Source organism: Xyrauchen texanus, chromosome 32 (genome assembly GCF_025860055.1).
Source record: "Xyrauchen texanus isolate HMW12.3.18 chromosome 32, RBS_HiC_50CHRs, whole genome shotgun sequence".
Taxonomy (NCBI): Eukaryota; Metazoa; Chordata; class Actinopteri; order Cypriniformes; family Catostomidae; genus Xyrauchen; species Xyrauchen texanus.
Window position 1 is genome coordinate 24,151,473 of NC_068307.1, and position 24,815 is coordinate 24,176,287.

Consider the following 24,815-nt stretch of genomic DNA (forward strand, 5'->3'; position numbering starts at 1 on the left):
CAATTGTCTATATACAAACTTTTGTTAATAGGACACTCAGCATAATTTGTATACATTTATTTCAATTAAATAATTTTAATAAAATACTGACTTGACATTGACATTGTTTTAAACATTGATACGCTCCAAAACACTAAGTGGCGCAATACCTAGTAACTTTTGCTCTGCCCACTTCTGGTCTGAAACTGCTGGCCTGGCGCTGCTGTCCTGAGACTGCTGTGGCATATAGTTTTGCGGTTCTGCAGTTAGACATATCTCCACATTCTTTCACATTTTGAAAGTGGGGATTTATGGTAAAAAAGGACTTATATTGATCAAGCTATCAAAAAACGCACTGAAGGCTTATGGATTACTTTTATGTGGCCTATATGTGATTTTTGGAGCTTCAAAGGTCTTGTCACCATTCAATTGCACTGTAAAGACCAACAGAGCTGAGCTATTCTTCTAAAAATCTTTGTGTTCTGCAGAATACACATCTGGGTTGAGTAAATGATAAGAGAATTTTTATTTTTGGGTGAACTATACCTTTACCATAAGATTTTATATACCTGGGTATGAACAGCCAACGCAGCAGTTCTCAACACCAAAAAATATCTTTAGGTTTCGGTACAACATGTAAACTTGCACTAACCAAAACAACAGGCCATGACTTCTCAGCCAAACAGCTAAAGGGAGGTATTCTCAGATAACCCATAGGATACTAGAAGGAGGGTGGAGTTGACGGCGATACATCCCCAGGTGGCAGACAACAGCCCTAAATAGACAGGCCATCAATGAATGAAGTCATTACCAAAACATTAAAAAAGGGGAGGTGACAGCCTATGGCCCGGTTGGTCAATGACACTTGTTTAGAATTTGGCTTGTCAAAAGCTGTTCTCAAGCCCAGAGCGGATTATGTGCCCCCTTTAGGGCTCAGTTTGTTAACCTGCAAGCATTCTCTCCTCCTCCCTTTGCTTCGGATGTGGCTAAGAGGCTGCACATGCTCTGCACTATAAGGGCATTATGCATGTACATTGACAAAACGAGATAATGAGTCTGTTCAAACGAGTCTGAACAGCTCTTTGTCTGCTTTGAAGGCCGTTCAAAGGGTTTGGCCATCTCACATGCAAATTATCTTTTGATTTGCAAATGTTTGCAGAAGTTTGCAGCTCTTCGCCGGTAGTGGTGAACCTCTGGCAAACCTTTGGCAACAATGGACAATTTGCTGCAAGTTTGCCGCAAACTTCATTTGCATGTGAAAATGATCAGTGCCGAATTTGTGTCCAGTTTGCAGCAAATTTGCCATGAACTCTCGATTTTAGCAAGGGCTATTTATACCAACCCCTTTATTGTATTTGAGAAAGACTTGGGACATACTTTTAATTGTAATCTATTTCACAAAGCTATTAAATACACAGATACAGCAAACACTAATTACATACTTAGTGATTTATCAAAAATAATATAATTAAGGCCGCTTGCAACAATTTGTCAGGTCTTTCAGAGCACCCCCTAAACATTTACAAATTTGCAACCGAATACTACTTAAATTTACATAAATAGTGAGTAGGCTATCTAGGCACTTGCATGTTTTTGTATGTGCTACTTTTTAAAGTTGGCATGAAACAGAATGTAGTATTATACATGAAGAAGAATTTAAACTAAATGATTTGAATCTAGGAAAAACCCAACCTTTGCGATCCTGAAATTCTTCACCATCATAAATTAAACGGCCCAGGCATCAACATTGCTCAAAAAGGCCCCTCAGCATGACCTTCTGAACTTCCACACAGAGTTAAAGCAGATTTCTTTTTGAAAGGTTTCCAAAAGACCATCAGATTTACATGAATCAAATACTAACACATTTCATCGTAATCCAGGAACATTCTACACAAAGTCACAGTACTTTACCGATTTAACCTTCTAAAATGTACAGAATGCATTTAAATCCATGATACAATACCTAGTCTTTGAACTGTGGTAACTTGTATAACTGACAAATTAATGATTATAGCCTGATGTACCTCTTTAAAATGTGTGCAATATTTTATCTATGTTGTATAACCAAGGAATTAGCCAGATTTTCATGTTTTGTTACCTACACATACAATATTAGTGAAAGAATGTCATGTTTAGTATGTAAACGCTTGCTTGGTTACATGGAGGAAGCTGATAACAATGAATATCATGTCTCTTGTACCATTCTCAAGATATAAAAGTTCATGATTAAATATGCACTATTTTGAGTGGGAATTTTGTAAAAGAATCTGAAACAAAGGACCATAAAGTGACTGTCGGTAAAGACAGCACAGTTCACCATGTGACTCTGAAAATTCACTTCTGATTGGCTCAGGACACCTTTGGGGATGCGGCCAATTTCAGTTCAATTTGTTTCCAAACAGGAAGAACACGCTCGCTTCAGTGGTTTCTCTTGTCGTCTTCCCTCGTTGCTTGTCTCGCCTGCTCTTCGGACTGCTCAGACTTTTCTCTGATTAAATGGTTCTTAATGCATTGTCAACAGACTCCATACAGAGTCTGTACTGATCACTGTATTGATCATTTATTTCACATTCTGTCAATCTTCTCACCAACCTGTCTTATGTATATATGTTTTAGATTAGATTTATGTTTAGAATAGCAATAAAGTTTGTCTGTATTCAAAGATGAATGACTATGGTATATTTTGATAAATAATCTCATCCCTGTTTCTAAAAGATTTAGCTTCAAAGCTGTACCTAAATGCATGTGATATTATTTTCAATAAGCTATGAGAATAATATCACTCCAATAAGTGAATTAATCATAATTCACGTATTAAAGCTAATTCCTTACAGAAGAAATTGTGAGCGGATTCAATGAGACGTATAACGATTTTAATGGTGGAGAATAATCTAGTTATTTATCAGTTATCTAAGTTATAATGGTTGTTGAATGCGACTAATTCCATTATATATTTCTTTACCTAATAATGTACAATAAGGACAGTTTAATTTAGTTCATAGCTCACATATTGCAAGACACTAAACTCTCTTAAATATATTGGTGTTAGAAGACGGGCACATTAACGGTTCCCGTCAAAATTCATCAGTACCAAATATCCTACAAGACGTTGTGACCAACTTTACTTCTGTATTGTGACATATTTCAGAGAGAAACAGCTTATCGAACAAGAAAAAAAATGTTGGGCAGGGATTTGAGTTTATCCATTGGTTGTTAGTTGGATTGTGAAAATATAGGCATTGCATAGCGGAATGGAGGCAGATCTGAATGCGAGTTTGCAGTGGAGACATACACCCCTACTACCAGTGTGGTGCTCGAGATAAAGAGAAAGTAAAAGATAACCATATGTTAAAGTTTTGAATCACAACACACTAAATATATATGCATCCCAAGATAACTGCATTCATAAATATAAATAAATTCCAGAGGTATCCATAGCATTGCATTCATTAGTGATCAACTCAGCAATTCAGGTGTAAAATGTTTCAAACGCAACTACAAATTCACAGTTATTCCTCTACAGTCAAAATGTAAATTCAAGCTAGCTGACCTGTAACAAAGGAAGTTTGGGTTAAGGAACAATAGTTTTTAAGGAAAGCAGACAAAAATACACCTTGCCATCTTCACCAACATGCGATTGACACTTCGTTCATCTCTACACAAGGTTGTGGTATTTATAAGAAAGGGGCAGTGTTTAAGCGGTCTAAATGATTGGAGAAGTCCTGCATACGTCACCAGAGAGAAATCTGTCATTTCACCTGAAGATCGAGTTATTACATCATGATTAAAGATTACAAGGTAAAAAAAAGAAGAAAAAAATTTTAAAATAGAAAAATAAATAAATATATAAAACATATGCATGGATGAATTTGTTCACAATAAGATAAATAACATAAAATTAGAAAATAGATAGGGTGAATTTTCCGACTTTAACAATGACAAGACACTGTAGGCTCTCTTGTGTTTCATTTAATGAACACCGAGAGTAACAAAAGAGAGATATCCGTTAGCATCCCCAGGCGTGCCTTGCTTGACCTGGGAGGAGAGAGGAGGGCAAAAACAACAACAAAACAGGCGAGGGAAAGGCCAACATGGAGCGACAGAGAGTAAGAGAGAGAGGAGAGAGAGAAGAAAAAAAAAAACTCACTCACCGGTTCTCTGCTGCACCGTCGTGTGGTCCTCGATCACTCCACCCTCTCAGGCGGACGGCAGTTGCCCGTCCCTGACGGACCGGAGTCAGACCTACAACCCCGGCGGACAGAACGCCCTTCCGCATTCCCGGCGAATCGTGGGGACACTCCTCCGCCCCTGGCAATGGCCCTACATTTCCAGGTGGTCGGGGAGTCATTTCCTCCTCCCCTCGCAGACAGTGGTCTTCTAGACCCCTCAACGTTTCTGGGGGATGGTAGGGCACTCCTCCGCCCCTGGCAGCGTCTCCTTTGCTCCAGGCCATCGGGGAGTCCAGTCCCCACTCGCCTTGCGGACGGAGGCCGTTCTCCTCATCCAGCGGGACTCCACGACAGGCATCCCATCCCGGGCGAGAACCGGCTTGACAATATAAATAATAGTTTTAATAATGAACTGAACAAAAAACACACAAACATAAACACACAGAGCAGCTGCCTGTCATTCTCTCTCTCTCGCTCTCGCACTGTCATCACCGGCTGCCTTTATCACTCGCGCACCCCCATCAGGCTGATTGGTGACCGGGCACACTCCTCCGCTCTACACCTCGGTTCCCTGAGATAAATGGAATGAAACACTGCTGCCAGATTTCGCAATCGCTCGTTCCCATCATTTCAGGGAAATGAGGTTACACGTGTAACCGGAGACGGTCCCTTTCAATTCAGTTCACCCGACATTGCTATAAATCACTATGGGGAACGATATCCCATGTTTCACAACAAGGTTGAGAAAGTAGGTTTTATTTCTCATGTGAGTGCTTATGACTTAAAAAGAAGCAGTTCAACAGCATATAATTAGGTGGCCCACCCTTAATAAGGGCTTGGGCACACCCGCTTGAAAGTAGGAATAGCTCTATACAGAGATTTGTGAGGAGACGAATGCCACATCCAGGTTATAAAACCTCACGAATGTGTATTGTAAGGACCATCCTGCTGCCAAACACATATCCTGTGAGAACACACTATTTATCCACACCCATGAAGAGGCCATGCCTCTGGTTCAATGCACTTTGACACCAATAAGGCAATGTGCCCTGTGATTTGTAATCGAGGCTGATCGCATCAACGATCCAGCGAGAGAGCCTATGTTTGGAGACGGACATTACTTTTTACATCCTCCATAACAAATAAAGAGCTGATCCGACATTCTAAACTGACGGGTGCACTCAACATATGTATGCAATGCACATGCATTGATAACATGCATAGATTGCTCTTCATCTGAATTAAATAGTGGGAGAACGAAGGCTTGCAAACGAACCACGGAACCACTGAACCACTGAAGGGCATTTATAAAACCTTAGGCACGTAGATTTTTCTAGGTTTAATGGTAGCTTTTGACAGATCTGGACCAAACTTGTTTGGGTTGCTTTGCCGATAGCCTGAGCGGCAGATTTCATGGCTTGTAGTGCCAAATATGTAGTGGTGCAGAGTTCTTTTAACAGCTCTGGATAGGGGCCTTGCTCATCCATTTGTTTGAGGAATTTAGCTTGAAAAACGTGGAGCACCGACATATTGTGGAGTGCTGAACCAACTTGGCCCGCTGCTGTTTAAGCTCTTCTAGCCAGTATGGACGTCAGTCGACAAAGCTTGGAGGGATGGGTTGGGTGGGATTTCCATCCCATGGCAGTGAGCTGCGAACACCTGTTCCACCAGAGGAAGCTTTGAATAGGAATTTTCCACACTAGTGAGGATGGCAGCATTTCTGACCTGAGTGCATGAAAAGTAAGGTGTAACCCAGGTCTTTGTGAGCTCCACGTGGACTTAGGGAAGAATGGTGTGCTCCTCTGGACCACAGTCTGTTGACGACAGCTGGTTTACAAAAGCTATTCATCCAGGCAAGATTTTATGGCTCTTATGGAGGGGACAACTCAAGACCGAGCTCTTCAACCACCCTGGTGAGGATGCAAAGAAGCTCCTAGTCTGTGGTGTGTGCACGTTCTTCACCCTCATTGAGGGAAAGAGTGGCAACATCCTCCGTGAACCTCTCGCCTGAAGCTGCGAGTGACACAGCACATCCTCATCGCCAGTGCTGCCAAACGTAAGGAGGCCGTGCGCTCCAATAGAGGGCCGGTGCTCATCACGGACATTTTACACAGGCGAGGACATTAGAGCAGATGTTCGGGGGGCTCGTGTCAGCACGAGATCCTCCTCTAATTATTCCAGCTCAACCTCACTGCCCCTCCATGCCTCCTCATAAGGTCCTTTAAAGAATTAACATAGAACAGGCAGATGGGAGGGCACAAGAGGTCGAATCTTCCCTCATAACGAGGTCAATCCTAGAGTGCAACATCTGGAGATTCATGGCCTCGCAGTGAGGGCAGTCTGTCTCCATGAGAGCTGCTTGTGTGTGGGCATGGCCCAGGCAGTGAACACAGTTCTTGTGCTCATGAGGCGGCTGGATGTGCCATTCGCATAGGACACACTTGCAGAATGACATTTTTAAAAAGACGAGTATCACGCAAGCAGCTGATTCGTTAATATTGTATATATATATATATATATATATATATATATATATCAAAGATAAAGAAACTCCAGTTGGAGCATGGTGGGAAGCAGGTAGGACCTTCGCCGAAGCGCAGCATTGTTCAGCGATGAGCATTTGAAGTGATGAACCCGTTCACAGAGAGTGTCTTAGATATAATGTGGAGAACTCTTCACCGGAACACACAGGGGAGCAGAAAGCGAGTCGTCTTGCTGAGAAGTTCCGCCAGCTGTAAGTGTATATTGACGGTGAAGTAGAAAGGGTTCCAAGATGAAGACAAAGTTTGCAGTCTTGAAGGATGAAAATTATAGAAATTATATAGGCCTACTGCATGCCTAAAAGTTCGGGGCTCAGACACCATTGCCGGTCAGAAGATTGGCATGATTGTATAAGGGTTACAACATGGTTGTGTAAGGACACTTCCCTATAGTGCTTACAGCAATGTCAAGTGAACTAAATCGAAAGGGAAACATGCTTTTTGCCATCGGGTGGTGTAGTTCCAGCATCTAACAGAAGGGGCTAACGGGGACCTGCTAACCAGACAGTTCCTGATCACCTGGTCCTGTGTGCCCCTAGCATCATTACCACCTTTCACCCTATAGGTATGATTCTCGGAGTGGGGTTAGCTAGGTAAGATTTTATATTATAAATGGGCAAAACAACAGTCCAATTTGTGAACTGCTTGTTTGAAAAAATACTATAAAAAAACTATTCGTTCATGAATCGGACATCAGTAGGTACTGGTGCTCATTTCTTTAAGCAGGACAAGATGCCTGCCTGGCAGATATTCACTGAGAAATACTATATAAAAATCAATCCCTGTTTAATTATTTTAATGATCTGTTTAATTGTTATTTTGGAGACTACACCTACTTGACACTCTAAAGTAGATGTTGTGCACCTGCAATTCAGGCATCAACTATGCTGAGCTCTTGTATGCGCTCCATATTGACCATTACTTGGCACTCAAATCAAATAGATGTCCCATCTCATTTATAGCTGTCAAATAGAGTTTATTTGCAGTCTACCTATTATTGCAGCTGCATTTGTAAGTTTGTAAGACAAGTATGATAGGTATGGGTGGATCGATCCTAACGTATTGATACTTCTGATACTGATGTTGTATCAAAAATATTGATCCTCACACAAAAATATCTATTCTATACAATTGTTATTTTAAACTAGGCCTATTATTATTTGAATATGAACAATAATCATAAGCTTCAAAGTGAAATAAAAGGATTAGGCTATATAGGCAAATATTTGTGCAGGATGGGAACCATTTCTTCTTCCACTCATCTTAACATGCATGATGAAAGACATAGGCAGACAAGCGCTTGTGCAATCACAAGGCTCGTTCAAACAAGAGGGATCAGTGCCATGTAAAAGGAGGGTCGAGACACTATGGTGACCAAATCAGACGTATGTTGAAACGCTCTGTAAGGTTTTGCTTCAATCATCTTTGAAATTACTTGTCATGTGTTAAATCTTTTAAAAAAGCAAACTTGAAACCACTCTGTGAAATTCTGTCATAGCAAGATGTTCATTTTATTTAGCAAAAAGCACTAAAGATAAGTTGGTGATCTGGATAGCCGTAACCACCTGGCTCATAACAATCCAATTAAAGATGAGCGCCAAAGACAAAAGAAAGAAAACGATCTTAGACCACATCTACTCAGCTGATCTCACAAACTCACCTCCAACTGATTCATCTTCGGGAGACCTACCAATTATTCTTCCTCTCGCTCTTGACACTCCACTGAGTTGCCCCATGTTGAAGAAATACAGAGGTGAGCCTTCTCTATCTGAGTTACAGGAAAACATCATCACTGCCCTCACCCTAAAAAATAATCAATGGGCAGACTCACTCGAGCAGATGATAATCACCAATTCCAACAGAATTGAGGACCTCAAAACATCCTTAAATCACCTTGTGGCAGAGCGGAGGGTGGGGCCGAGAGGGATAAGGGTCGACTGCAGAGGATCGTGCGGGAGAGAGAGATTTACGGACATGTCCGTCATATGTGTGTGTTTGTTTAAGTTTTATATTAAACTATTATTTATATTGACAAGCCGGTTCTCGCCTCCTCCTTTCCATTAATCCCTTTACACTGGTGCCGGAAACCCAGGAAGGAGGAGGGATACGCCGTAGTAGAGTTCTCGCCACTACTGTCCACCCCAACGGAGCAGCCGCGGCCATCTGCCGGGGGACGAGGAGCCCAGCCGCCTGAAAGAGGACGATGGCCGCCGACCGCGAGGGGAGAAGGGGCTCCTAACTGACCGCCTGGAGCAGTCAGGGCCGCTGCCAGGGGCACAGGAGTCGCCTACTGGCCGCTGAAACGCGGCGGGGTTTAAGACCGCGAGCGGGGAGGGGCTCACTGCCGACCGCCTGGAGCGGGAGAACCGCTGCCAGGGGCGGGGGAGACCCCTTCTGTTCTCCGAGAACACGGTGGGGTGTTCCGTCTGCCAGGGGCTGGAGGTCTGCCTCTGATCCCCTGGAGAGGCGCGGCTGTCGTCTGATAGAGGGTGAAGGAGTGGCCGAGGAACAAGCTACGGCGTATCGGAGAACTGGCGAGTAAAAGGTTTTTTTTCATCTCTCTCTCCTCTCTCTCTCTTACTGCCGCTCTGCGTTGGCCTTTTCCCTCTCTTTTAAATTTTACAGTGTTTTTTTTGGGGGTACTACACTGTTACAGGAAGTACCCCCCCAGTTTAATTATTTCTGTTTCCCTCCCCTTGTCCCCTCCCTCATCCAGGTAGACGGGGATGACATGCCAGCAGACGGGGCTTAGGGCATGCCCTCCCCCAGGGAAAGAGGAGGGGGGTGTACGTCATGCTGGGGGCTCCCCAGCCTGAGAGAACGAAGGAGGAATGTGGCAGGGCGGAGGGCGGGGCCGGGTCGTGATCCTACACACCCGGTCCCGTATTAGGCTAATCAAGCCTCCCGAGAGGGATAAGGGTCAACTGCAGAGGATCGAGCGGGAGAGAAAGATAGTTTACGGACATGTACGTCATATGTGTGTGTTTGTTTAAGTTTTATATTAAACTATTATTTATATTGACAAGCCGGTTCTCGCCTCCTCCTTTCCATTGATCCCTTTACACACCTTTATGCTGAGATTTAGGATCTTAAGGATGACAAAACAAAGCTGGGTGAGAAATTTGCACAGCAGCAAAAATCTCTTGTCAATCTGGAAGAATGAGTCGCCGATGCTGAATGTTACAAAAGATGCTGGTGCCTACATCTCTATGGCCTCTCTGAGCAACCAAATGAAGATGTGAAGGTGAGAGTTGTTGAAATTTGCAATGTTGTTGTCCCCGAGTCTTGCAAGAAAGGATTTGAAGTCATTGCTCAAAGGCTTGGCAAACTCCAATCGGGCAGGATTCGTGCCATCATTATTCTATTTGCTTTAAGATCTGTGCAAGATGCCATCTGGAAGAATGCTCATTACATATTATCTTACAGGCTTTTCTGTAACATATTATCACAGGGTCAGATAAAAGAAAGGGATAGAAATTAATAAAAATAAATAAATAAATAAATGACACAGGAAAATTTACATTTGCATCCATTTGCTGTAAGTAAGTCAGCACTGGCTGCCAAATAATGAAAAAAAGTTTTACTATAGCCTTAAGTGGCGTATCGAATCTTCTCTAGTGCAAGATGATGCATAAGATCCCTGATCCAATGACTAAAAGTAGGTGGAGATCTGTCCTTCCACTTAAGCAATATAAGACATCTAGCTAAAAAAGTCGAAAAAGCAATCATATTTTTAGCATTATTATCTAAACAGAGTTCTGTAGTTAAACCGAATATTATAAGAATGGGGGAAGGATTAATAGATAAATGCAGAACTCCTGAAAACATTTTTTATATGAATTGCCAATAATTAACAAGCTTAGGACATGACCAAAACATGTGTATATGATTAGCTATCTCAACTCTACACCTATCACACAAGAGTCTATATTAGGTAAAAATGTTGCTAATTTAGCTTTTGTCCTGTGTAGGCGGTGGACTATTTTGAATAGAATAATTGTATGTCGTGAACAAATTGAGATTGAATGAATCTTATTTATAATATCTTGCCATGCTTCTTCTGAAAGTTGCATATCAAGTTCACTTTCCCATTGCTGCTTTCATTTTGTCAAAGAAGTTAAATTCTGTGAGGAAATTAAAGAGTATATCAGACCTATATTATTCTTGGAGAGTGGACTGATTTTCAAAATTATATCAAGTAGAGATTCAGTAGGTAGAGCTGGAGAGTCAGTAGTGTTAGATGCATAAAACTGCGAATCTGCAAATATCTGAAGAAACGTGTATTTGGAATATTATATTTTGCCCTTATTTGCTGAAACGAGATAAAGCTATTATCAATATGTAGATCTTTCAATGTGACAAGTCCTTTCTCTGCCCAACAGTTAAAAGCAGTGTCTGTAATAGAGGGAGTAAACATATGATTTCTCATAATAGGGGCTTGCATTGAGACATCAGTAAGCAAAAAAGCTTGTCTAAACTGGTTCAATATTTTAAAAGATGCTCTAACAATTGGGTTTAAAGAATGTCTAGATAATGACTCAGAAAGAAGTATCTTTGTACAAATTAGAGCAGGTAATGATGTGGGCCTACAAGAAGCCTTTTCTAACAACAGCCATGCCGGGTTATCAGAAGGGTTGAGCCAATACAACATAAATCTAATATTTGAAGCCCAATAGTAATGCTGAAGATTAGGGAGGGACAGACCACCACAAGAACGATGATTTGTAGTATATCTTTACATATCCGAGGGATTTTGCTATTCCAGATAAAGTCAGATATCAGGGTGTCTATATGCATGAACAAAGATTTTGTTAAAAAAATAGAAATACTTTGAAACAAAAACAAAAATCTAGGCAACACATTCATTTTGACCGCATTCATTCTACCTCCTAAAGATAATAAGAGCAGGTTCCAACGGTCAAGATCCTCTTTTAAATTGTTTATTAGAGGGCAGAAGTTAGCTTTATAGAGTTTATTATATTTATAAGTAATCCAGATACCCAAGTATTTAAACTTTTCTTTACTTATTTTAAATGGAAAAGTGTTAGATAATGTTGAATGAGATGTTAGATTTATAGGCATGAGTTCACTTTTCTGTAAATTAACTTTATATCCAGAGATTTTGCCAAAGATATCTAACAGTCCAATCAGTACTGGTAAGCTTGTAAGTGGATGAGATAAGTATATAAGCATATCATCTGCGTAGAGAGAAACTTTATGTTCGATAGCTGTGAACTCCCCTAATGGCAATCTTCTCACGTAAAGCAACAGCTAGTGGTTCAATTACTAATGCAAATAAAAGGGGCGATAAAGGACAACCCTGTCTCATGCCACGTTGTAGAGAGAAAAAGGGAGATATAAGGGGATATATAAAGAACTTTAATCCATTGAATACATTTTTAACCAAACCTGAATTTCTTCAAAACATAAAAAAGATAGCTTTTGACTGGGTGGAGTGGGACTTTCTCAGCATCGAGTGATAGTAGTACTTCAGGGACATCAGATGGAGTGGGATCATAAAGAATATTTAAGAGCTGACGTATATTAGAAAACAATTGTCGATTTTTGATAAATCCAGTTTGATCACTGGATATTATAGAAGGCAGAACAGTTTCTAACCTACAAGCCAAAAGTTTAGCCAGGATTTTACTGCCCACATTAAGAAGAGAGATGGGGCGATAAGAGCCACAATCAAGAGGATCTTTTTTTCCTTGAGAATGAGCAATATGACTGCTTGTCGCATAGTTGATGGTAGTGTACCAGAAGAAAAAGATTCTTCAAAAACACTTAATAAGAGCAGAGATAATTCCTTCTTACATTTTTTATAAAACTCGCTCGGAATCCCATCTGGGCCAGGCGATTTTCCGTTTTTGCATAGACATTACTGAGGCATTAATTTCTTCAACCGAAAAGGGATTTTGAGTTCAACTGCTGCTTCGCTGTCAATTGGAGGAATGGTAATCTTATCAAAAAATTAAGAAAACAGCTTCTTATCCTTATGGGATTCAGAAGTATATAATTCTGAATAGAACTCATAAAAACAATGATTAATCTGTGAGTGTCCAGTAAACCTAAAGCCTACCAACTACTATGACAAAGCGACCTGTAGAGTCTGCTGCAACCTTCGAAACCTCAAATGGGATGTTTTTTCCAATAAGTATTGCTGTTCCTCTAGATTTAGAATTAAAATTAGAGTGATATAACTGACCTACCCACTCACACTTCAATCTAAAATGGTATTTTTTACATAAATGAGTTTCCTGAAGAAAGGCTATCCCCACTTTAAGTTGTTTTAAATGCAGAAGTACTTTTCTACGCTTGACAGGGTGATTTAAGGACTTCACATTACTGCTAACAAAAATTATATTGCAGCCTGTTGATCTACTCGCTATATTAACCAAAAACTAAAAAAAACAAAAACAGAATCCAGCCATGACAGTATAGGATCTGAGCAATTATAACAGTAGTCCCTCCACTAAATTAACAAAAAAAATGCAAATTAAATAAAGTGCAAAATAAGTGCAGTATCTGATGCAGTAAAAACCCACCCCTGTTCACCCAAAAGAACAGAGTGAACCCCAAACCCATTGAAAAGACATCCACACATTTAAGTGCTTATTATGGAGAAAACACTCCTAGTCAAAATAAAAATAAAGAGCGTATAACCTATTATCCATATTAGTCTTAAAGGCAATGCGGTCCTTTTCAAATATTAGAAATAAAAAAATATTAATAAATATTAACATAAAATAATAATAATAAACAAAAATAAAAATAAATGTCTTAGTGCAAAATGTAGTGCCATCTCATACATCTTTAAATGTTAAACAATATATTCACAGCAAAGTCATCTACTCACCAACTGGAGAGAGAGAGAGAGAGAGAGAGAGAGAGAGAGAGAGAGACGTTAAGTGTGTAAATATGTATGCTGTATCTGTCCTCGACAAGTTTACTGTCTACTATACAACATTATCCAACACAATGTTTCTCTTCACATATACCATGGCCTCGACTGGGTCGCAGAACTCCTCCTCATTGCCATTGTGAGTGATTCGAAGCTTCGCTGGGTGAAAGATGCCGTAGCGTACTCCGTCTCGGCCTCGAAGCAACTTTTTAATATCATTTAATGCAGATCTTGCACGAGCCACGCTGGGAGGGTAGTCTGGGAATATGAAAATTGTGGATCCTTTGAAACGCAGGGGTCCAGCCTCTCTGGCCCTACGTAGAATCTTGACACAATCCTGGATATAATGCAATTTGGCCACAATTACCCGAGGTTTATCCCCTGTCTGCCTCGACTGGAGACCGCAATTTGATCTGTCCACAAGAACTTCCCTGTTCATTTCAAGAACGTCTTTTAGCAGCTTTGAGACTGAGGCTGGAGAGCTTGAACCCGGCCCCTCTGCCACGTTCAGTATACGAATGTTTGACCTCCTCATCCTCCCCTCCATATCGATGCATTTCTCCTTTAGACCCGCAACTGCTGTTTCAAGTTTACTCACAGACGTTTGTAATGAGGTCACATCATCTGAACATGCAGATAACCCGTGTTCTATATCTGTTACCGACTTTTTCATAGATTCTATATCTGAGCGCAACATTGCGATGTTGCCGACAACCTCCGTTTTAACGGCGTGTAATTCTGACCTCATATTGTTGAATTTGTCTACAAGAACAGTCTTCAATTCAGCCCTGAGCAGCATAGGGATATCATTTCTCAACAGCAACAGAATTTCTGCCATCATATCCGCCATTTCTCTTTGTTTCTCCGGCGATTTCTGGTCACTGCACGAGGTGCCAAGCCTACTCGCAATACTCTTCCCTGTGTATGTGTACTGTCGCAGACTTTTTGCCATTTATGTGCCGCAGTAATTAAAAACAAAGTTGTTCAAAAACAAGAGGCGCTACAACAGAATGTTTTAGTGCCAATTTAAAACAATAAAATGCCCAAAAATATAATTCATTTAACACAATTTAGCGGAGCTCACCAAAAACACAACTTACTCCATGCCTGCTCACCAGCGCCCCCCGTAGCTCAAGTTTTAGGTAATATGATAAACCAACACCCCTTTAAAGGTATTGAAATTCATGAAAGACACATTAAAATATTGCAACTTGCTAATGACACAAAAAAAAATTCTTGGTGATAGTACTGAGGTACCTTTGGCTTTGAATATCATTAATAGCTTCTCAAAATTCTTCGGATTTAATTTAAATTTGTCTAAATGTGAGATCCTACAACTTAAAAATAACAATCTATCCACTGTGTGTAATATTCCTGTTAATATGGTAACATATTTGGGAATCAAAATCTCTAAAAACACTGATGTAATGGTCAACTCTAATTTTAGGCCTGTTATTGAAAAAATGCTATAGAAATATAACTCATGGTTAACAAGAGATCTTTCTATTATAGGGAGAATTCTATTGAGTAAGGCAGAAGGTCTCTCTAGAGCAGCATACCTTTTCTCTTCACTTAGTGCCCCAAAGAATATATGCTCACAAATTTATAAAATACTCTTTGATTTCATCTGGAGAAGCAAACCTCATAAAATTAAGAAAGGTGTCCTTGTTAATAAATGATCTGATGGTGGGTTAAATTTTCTTAATTTTTCTATTTTCAACCAAATAAAAAATACAAATTAGCTTAAAAACTTTTTAAAAATCATACAATTATATTCAATATTGTATATGTTATTTATTTGAAAAACTTGGGAGATTTTCATTTTTTTGCAGTGTTCTTAAATAACTGGTAATCTTCCTATTACTTTGGCCAATTATCACAAACAAGCATTACTGTTCTGGTCACTTTTGTACCAACATAATTTTTCTCCTAGCAGGTGTTTTATATAGAACATGAAGAATTGGGTTCGGCAAAACATATTAATTGTAAACCAGCTTATTGACAAGAATGGGCAATTATATACATACCATAATTTTATTTCAAAATATATATATATATTTTTGTAAATTAAAAAATCCCAATGGCATAATAATCTTAACCAAATTCTCAAATTTAGATATTAATAATACAACCTTACAAAATCCTCAACTTTTTGTAAATGGTCTCTCCTTTTTTGATAAACATTTTAATAACAATTTTATAAGAAATTCCTTTAATGTCGGATCCAGTCCTCCATGTAAATCAAAATGGCTTAAACCTCATTGTATATATTGGCACAGCATTTGGACATTACCATATAAATATGTTATTTCTAATAAAGTAAAATAAATAATTAACTAAATTATTCATAGATGCTGTAAATGTAGCCATTATATATATAATCATACTGTTTGTGATAAATTTACTTTTTGTAACATATCATTTGAAGATATTGAACATTTATTTTTTATTGCACCTTTTCTATTTCTTATTGGACTGACTTTAAAATAGACATAACTCTTCATTTAGAACCTTATGACATTTTACTTTGTTTTTGAAACCCATATTTTTCTGAAAAACAAAATTACATTATTCATCTTTTAATTATTTTGGCAAAGTTGTATATTCATAAGACAAAATAACACAAAAGAAACCCTCATATATACCTTTTGTAATACTGATCTCACAATATACTTTGAAATCCTTTCAAACATGAGATCTCAAAACAAAAAGCTTGCAAAAACAATACAAATGTTAAAGCTTTTCAAATTCATGTAACTTCTCTATTATTATATAGCACTTTTTATCCCAGTATTTTTTTATTTTATTTTATTTTTTGTTTTTTTATTTTTTTATTTTTACAAATATGTTCATTTTATGTTTTTGTTGTTTTTGTTATTCTTTGTTTCATATACTCTGAACTGTACCACAATGCCTTGTACTTTTTGCATTGTATTTGTTTGTAAATTAACTAAATAATAAAAAAATAAAAAAAACGTGCATTGTAAAGGTAATGATAGAAAATCAGAGAAAAAGCTTCTGGAGTAAATTCATGCTAAAATATCAATATATCTAATGTCATAAGATGACATTATTTATAATGAGTTTGTGTGAAATTGATGTTAATAAGTAATTAAAAATCTAAATTTAAAAATAGTTAACCATTATTTTCCCCAGCTGAACCCATGGTTTTACTACAGTATATTGTAGTGAAACCATGGTTATTTTTTGTAAGGTTAAAGTCTAACAATTTTCTGTTTAGGCTCACAAATGTAAAACAAAATTTACGTGAATTATGAATTATATAATATTTTAAATTACCCATTTTATCCCAAGAAATTGCACAAAATTATAAAAAATAAAAATAATAGAAGTATCAGTATTAGTATCGGTGATATTGGACTTGAAATTACTGGAATCGGATCGAAAAGAAAATAAGCCCGGTCAAGTGTGACGAGTTATTTCAATGCTAATCACTTATTCATGTGTTGGAACGAGAATGTCTGCAAATCAGAAAGAGACACAAAGCACAACTCACGCCTTCCGCCGTGTCCTGCGAGTGCGAAATCAGGTTTGAATTCGCACTGAGATAACTATTATCGTGATAATATCTGCAAGGTTTTCAAATTCATGAATGCTAGTCTAGGACGACCTTTTCAAAAATGCAAGTATTAAGATTTTATTTTATTTTTATTCCCTGTTCCATTCATTGTTTTACACGACTTGGATCATACCACATCATACATAGGGGTGGAATTTGTACCTCCGTGTTTTTCTCCGCCTTTTGTTTATACTTTTAAATATTTTCATACTTTGTATTGATTATATGATTGTATTTATATTTTACATATAACTTATAATATAGGTGTTCTTATGTAATGTCTGTTATTAGATCAAGGAAAGGCAGAGTTTACCCTTCAGTGGTGACATAGGTTTCATCCGCGTGTCCCGGAAGTTCTCTGGGCTTTTGGTGACGCTGCATTAGGCAACATGGCTTCATTCCGTAAGTCACATTTCAGCACTTTTTATTTCTATTATTTTATCTTATCTTCATGAAATCACTTTAGAAGTAAACAGGGATGTGCTGGTGTTTTGTTTAGGCTTGTTTAGTGAGGACATGTAATCGGATATTCTAGCAGTGGTTAGTGCAGGTTGCTTTGCAGCAGCCCAGTCAATCAGTGCATTATTGTGTTCTCATTAATAATTATTACACATTATGTAAGATTTGAACAGTGTTTGTGTGAAAAAAATATTTACGCAGATTTGGAATAAATCTGTGAGCACATTTATAGCGTAATTATATCCTCAGTAGCTCATCTGTCATTCATCTGTTAAAACCTGATGAACATGACTGTGTTTGCAATGAATATGTCATTGCTGGTGCTTAACTATTTATTAAACTATCTTAACTGAAAGTTATTTTTAAAAGAAGAACACCGCTTTTCAAAAAGGTATTGCATTGGTACCATGCTACATTGATATGCATGCAGTGGTCCTTGAAGACACTTAGGCCACACTTAAAAATCTATGAATGTCATTGTGTTAGATGACAACAAATCAAACTAGGTGGCTTTGGTAGGGTTTCAATGATAAAACAATAGTTATGCTGCTGAAAATAAAGAGTAAAAACTATTGTTACATTTTGAGGTTGTCAAGCATTAGTGAAACATACAGATTATAGTTAATGTGATGAACAACACTTGAGGTTACTTTGCTAGGACACCTGTGTGAACTTCATAGCAACTGACTTCCTATGTTCATTAAAAATCCCCTTGACCCTCGTTGATTAAAAATAGCTCAGAAATGTTTTGTTCAGGTCTGTCTAGTATCGTTTTGTAGACATCCATTGAACAATTGAGAAATTCATCAAGGTGGGTCCTTTTGTTGATTAAGAAATCCAATTTCCTGTATTCCTGTTCGATTTCAAATAAAATAATTTTGTACATTTGTTGTTTTGCAGGTTTATTCACACTGCTGGTGCTGTCCTTGGTTCTTGGGACTCAGGCTCTGACCCCATCTCATCATCTGACTCCCACTGATGTGGCTAGACTGCAGGCTGCTTTGAGCCAGCCCCTCACTGACCTAAAGTCTGCTTATTACTCTGTTGTCGGTCTGAGCGAGCTGGGCATCTCCACTGCTGATGCAGATGTGAGTAAAAACATCTTTCGAATTGGTGAAAGAAGTTAATTATTAAATAATTAAGGTTATTATGGCATGTCATTGATAATGGGATCATTCCTCTCTAATTCAGGAGACATGCAAGTTTATCAAATCAAACTTGGACACCTCTAGTGTTGAGTCCCTGTTTTACGCAGCCGAGGCCAGCCAAACTCTCTCTGGATGTGAGGTAAATACATCTTCTCTTTGGCCATGTTTACAACCAGTATTAACTAGGGATGTGCAAAACTACCAATATTCATATTCAACTAGTCGGTCGGTTGTTTGAACGACTAGTCTGTTTTAAGGATAGTAATGTATAATGTTATCACGTGACCCCTATCAGACACATTGTAGAGGTATATATGGAAGTTACGTGCAGCACTTCAACATGATGTTCAAAAATAAATAGCCGAAATAGTAACAGTAAAGGATGGGTAAGGAGGTGGCAGTAACTGGCTCAACAGTAAACATAATGTTTAATGATAAAACACAGCATAATACATTAATGAACACACTTGCAATGTGGCCGCGTGTTTCTCTCTCTCTTGAACTGGTGTCTCCGGCTGTCCCTTATCTCGCTGATTCAGCGCTGGCTGTGATCATCATGGCCCAGCCACGCCCTCCTCCTCGTCACACTCCTCTCCCGCCCGATTCAGGCTAGGGTGCCACCGGCGCTGCCTTTCCGGCCGTTCTGTCAGCCGGAAGGGTTAAATGAAGATTCCAGTCATATCAGTAACCTTATAAAAGCTATTTTATTCTACATAGAGGGGGTCCGTTCATGGGGCTGCCATGTTAGAATCACATGACCAACTGAGTACTACTCGCTTAATTTCAGTAACCGTCCTGTTTGACACTTTCACTCATTGATTAAAGTAATCATGTCTGACTGTGAATACTAAATTTCTACAAATTTCATCTGAAACTGAAAACTATTGATTTTAAATGATGCTGCATCCAATCTGCTAGGTGTCAGTGTAAGTACAAGATGACATAAGTTACTGAGTGTACCTTTAAACACAGCAAGCTGTAATCATGCAAAAATGCTCTCTAAGAAGTAGTGTCTGTCAATAAAATCCACCACCACTAAAAATATTAATGGTAGTATTACTAGTAATCAACAACTATCAGTTGTTAGACAAGTCGTTTAGTCGACCACCTTGGCACATCCTGAGTATTAACATCTCAACTCTGATCACAAATGGATAGCCCTGGCACTTTATGGCTTGTAATAACGTGTCTCATGCATCACTACATAAATGTATTAGTACTAGTCGGACTGTAATTATTTCTAAGGTTGAATTTGCAAAACAAAATTTGCATTGTTCTTCTGTGATAAAAATGTATGCGTTCGGATGACAATAAATTCAGTGGCATGCAAGTGCTGTACTCTTCATGCAAAAATTCTTGTGAAGCACCCTGTTATTAAAATGTGTTTCGGCCCATCCGTTTGAAATGGGCCAATGCTAAAGACGGGTATGAATGTCTAAAACATTTCAAAACTTGTCCACTTACACCACATTCATACGCATGTGAACACATTATACTTGTAGTGTGAACACGCATGCATTTAGATGTATTAAAACAGCAGCGAAGATGCAACAGCAACACCTACTTGCCTGTCAATCAACCACTGTGCTAAAACAAGAGTTTTAAACTATGCAAGTTACATGCGGCTTCTTCTGTGTTTTTTAAATCAATATGACACAGATGTGAGGCACACACTCCTGACCCTTCGCTAAGCTTTGCCACCCTTGGTTATCGTTACTCGCTCTTACTAGCTGTGCAGAACTTTCCATAGAAATGAATGGGAGAACAAAGCAAACTGAGACATTTTCATAGTGACACAATGTTTACAGTTTTAAAAAAAATTAACCTATGAGTGGCTTACTTATAGTTGCTCTGCATATTAAGCTTGAAAAGGAGAAAGTATTATAAAACAGAATAAGTTACTTCAGTTTTAATTGACCTTTAAGCAAATACAGGTGTCCTTGCTGATATTATATAGTACATGTTCATTTGGAAATAAGGCCTGACAGTTTAATTCATAGCATTCTCTTCTCGAACTTTATGTAAATAAAAACGAGAAAAAAACATTTGTGTATCCTGTAAGTATCTCATGTCACTTTTACATGTAGAGCAACATTTTTTATTTTTATTTTTTTTATTTTTTATAATTCCTATAAAATGTAGCTTAAAATGGCTCAAACACATTAATACTGTGGACTCTTTTGGAAAAAGCAGAATTTGTCGCAGAAATGGCAGATGGCAACAATTGCTAAGCTTAGCTGAGGGTTAATTGGGAGAAACTTTTCGCCAATTTTGTTCGTGCTTTTTTTTTTATATATAACATTTTATCATGATGTAGTAGCACACTGATTTAATGTGTGATGTATGCAGCCATGAAATCAAAGACCCTCCCATCCAAATCTAAAAGTGGTTACAAGTGTTGTTTGAGTAATCCATTTACAAAATGTTTTGGACATTAACTTAAAACCTGTATTTAGCACTTTTCCTATGTGATGACCAGAAACGGATGTTAATACCAGGTGTAAATGGAGTCTCTTTTTTTTTATGCTTTCACTGTGATGTTTCATAAATTAATGACAATGTACCATACCGGAACACATCTTATTTGATAACCATTGGTTGCTGTGTTGTTTGTTTAATCCTGACAGATTCCAGTGTCAAATGAGACACGTGATTTGCTGTTGGCGGCTGTGAGTGAAGACTCCACAGTGTCTCAGATCCATCAATCTGTGAGTGCTCTCAGCTCACTTGGGCTGCCCCTGGCGTCACAGGAGGTGGTCAGTGCCCTGAAAGCTCGCATCTCCAAAGAGGACAATGTCTTGGCGTGAGAACATTTTATTTTAAGCACTTGAAATTAAAAAGTCATGTTAGAAGCTTACATTGTGGGATCTTTTTATTAGTTATTTAGAGGTATGCCCCCACATTTTGGCCTCTATCATTTTTCAGCCAAAATTGCATTTTCAGTTTTGGGCTGAACATTTGAACAAACCATTAATTTAAAAATCTGATAACATAAACACTGCCATGGAGAGAAAGTAGAGTTCAAATGAAATTATTCTTATTTACATTTAATGTAAACACCGGCTGATGATTGATGATACATCAATCAAGACGGTATCAAGGTCGTGCTAACAGTTGAGATATGTGCACATCTCTGTTTGTGTCCGCTGTCTACATCAGTGGTGTCAAACCATGGCCCTGTGATGTAGTCCAATCCAGCCAGCATGCATTCAGCACTTTTCTTTTTTAAATGTTATCTGTGAGTGACTGTCACAGAGAAACGGTGTTCATTTTTCCTAAATCAAGGAAAATATTAGAAATGTAAAATATGCATTTATCCTTAGTGTATTCTTAAGCACTTCAATTGCACTTTGCAGAGTAAAGATTTGAATGTTTTAGCCAAAAGGCTGTTATGTGGAGCCTATATATTATTGTAGTAATGCCACCTAAAGGAAGAACAAAGTGTAATTGCTTAGAAAGATATTGGTATACCATAGTTAGAATTTGTTATTCCAATTCTTTTTTTTAACAATCATTTTCAGTTTCTGTTTTCGGCCAAATGTGCCCAGAAATTAAGGTTTGGGCCTATATTTCTCATTGTGGTGCATCATTAGTTAAATGTAAGTTTTATCAGGATATTTGTATTATTTTACAGTTTGTTCTATTCAGAATATATGTGCTTCATAAATATCTTATTTTCCCTTTTCCTAACAGAATCATACTAGCACTGCAGACTGCATCTCGTCTTTCTCAGCAGGCTGACCTTGGAGATATCCTGGAAGAAATAGAGGTCAGACAGTTCAGCAGAGGATGCCAAGAAATACTTGGCCCATTCTATTTCATAAATTACCTTTTTATTTTATGTTGTTTGGAATGGCAATTATTAGTATCTGGTGAGATGCAATGTTTTTTAGTTGATAAAAGTTATAAATATTTCAACTAGCAATTACACGGCCAAGTACTGAAATGCTGCATGTGTGACCCAAAGAGGAAGACCCCAGAGAATGACAGAACTGTAATTTTAGACTGAACAGATCAAAAGCTATCAGAACGTGCTACCATACAGCATTTGACCAGTAGGTGGCACAACTCTGAAACTTCTTAAGGGCCATTAGGCTGTGGTCCCAATGAAAAATACAGAGTTTCAAAATGAAACTGCAGTGCCAAGATACAGCCTCAATTCTTGTTTGGCAGCTAAGCTGTCAACTGCATTAGAGAATCAGAAATTCCTTTTGTCATATTTGTGAGGCTTGGTCTGAAGATCATGTGAAAAACTTGGCAAATATTGAATAAAATTTGTAGGTTGAGGAAAAAAAACCTGGTTTCAGTTAGATTAAAAAACAGCCGACAGGCACTATAGCAAAAGTTGCCAGGCTTTTGAGGCTCCAGAAATCACATAAAGTCTGTATAAAAGTAATCTATTTGACTGCAGTGTTTTAATACAAGTCTTCTGAAGTGATACAATTACTTTGGTAGAAAAACAGATCAATATTTCACTCCTTTTTTACTTTAAATCTACACTTACACATTCTGAAAGTGAAAATTTTAGAGTAAAAAAATAACTTAGAAATGTATCTGATTCTCAATTTCAAACACACCTACCATAACACTCCAGAAAATAAGGATTTAACAACTGGAGTCATATGGATTACTTTTATGCTGCCTTTGTTCTGGCCACCATTCACTTGCATTGTATGAACCTGTAGAGCTAAAATATTCTAAAAATCTTTGTGTTTAGCAGAAGAAAGCCAAACACTTCTAGGATGGCATGTCGTTGAGTAAGCTATTAGAGAATTTTCATTTGATTTTATTTTTTCATTCATCCCTTTAAGTGAGGATCTGTGCTACTGCCCATGACCTAGAAAGGCTACAACCAGATCGAGACATTAATACATTCAATTACATTTAATTTCAATAAAAATATTTTTTGTATTTACATTGGCTGAGATTATGGATCTTAAAAAGGTCAGTATTCTATCATAGGATCTGGCTGCACGTTTGGATGATCTGGGTGGAGTGTATCTTCAGTTTGAGGAGGGTCTGGAGGCCACGGCACTGTTTGTTTCTGCCACTTACGCTCTGTCTGATCATGTGGACATAGAGCCCCCACTGAAAGAGGTAGGGCACACTTCAGCCCCCCTGAAAATACCAATGATGTGAATGCTTTGGAAATGTTGATGTTTTTGCAGTGCTGAGTATAACTGAATATAAATGACTTTTGTACTGTGTCCATCTCAGCATCAGGTAATCCAGCTGGTAAACTCCATTTTCAGTAAGAAGTCATGGGAAACTCTATCAGAAGCGTTCAGCGTGGCCAGTGCGGCTGCAGCGCTCTCCAACAATCACTTCCATGTGCCTGTCATCGTCACTGCAAAGGGCCCTGCTGCTGTGTCCCACAGCCAGCCCCTTCTGCAGGTAGACACTGAACTTTTAGTACCATTAGGGGTGCAAATATATTGACATTGCAGCCAATAGTGATTTTTGTATTTACTTTTTTTACATTGTGGTCCATAACTGATATTATTAAGGTATCACGATTAGCATTTGAACAAACCCTAAATATAATACACTTCTGTATGGCACTCTTCACCATTTTTGTATAGTGGACTTGAACGATATTTCAAATCTTGCGGCTCGTTGAGGACAGTATTACTTTTGCAGCGATTGGTCTTTCGGGTTTCACCTTGTAGAAGATTCTAAAAAGAGCTAAAAAACGTACATAGACTGAGCCATATCTAGAGACCAGAATATCATAGACATTTAGGGGTGGGATCTTTTGACTAGGGCAACAACCCAAAACAATCTAGTATCGTAGTTAATTTAAAAACAATTCATGTGATGATTTAAATTGGTACTGTGATACCAATATGGATATATTTTGCATTAAAAAGTAGTAATTCAACAGGCCAGCAAAGACTAGTGGGAATAGAGCTTGTTTGTCTTTGTTCATTCAGAATATGCTGATTACATATACAGGAATATTCCAGAATCTTTTGAGCATTTAAATATCTTTGAACATAAAGTCTTAACGAGAATATGGACCAGAATCAGAAATTA

At 38.3% G+C, this 24,815-nt stretch overlaps 1 protein-coding gene across 1 annotated transcript in view; it reads left to right on the forward strand.

The window, feature by feature from the left end:
• Positions 1–17,123: 17,123 nt before the first annotated feature.
• LOC127626250 (dolichyl-diphosphooligosaccharide--protein glycosyltransferase subunit 2-like) overlaps positions 17,124–24,815 on the forward strand; it is a 28,304-nt gene continuing 20,612 nt past the window's right edge. The window contains exons 1-8 of the mRNA XM_052101913.1: positions 17,124–17,142; positions 17,464–17,574; positions 18,532–18,719; positions 18,823–18,918; positions 21,407–21,582; positions 22,473–22,548; positions 23,742–23,876; positions 23,997–24,173. Of these exons, the coding sequence (XP_051957873.1) occupies positions 17,562–17,574; positions 18,532–18,719; positions 18,823–18,918; positions 21,407–21,582; positions 22,473–22,548; positions 23,742–23,876; positions 23,997–24,173 (861 nt within the window). The 5' untranslated portion in view covers positions 17,124–17,142; positions 17,464–17,561. The remainder of the gene's footprint in view (positions 17,143–17,463; positions 17,575–18,531; positions 18,720–18,822; positions 18,919–21,406; positions 21,583–22,472; positions 22,549–23,741; positions 23,877–23,996; positions 24,174–24,815) is intronic.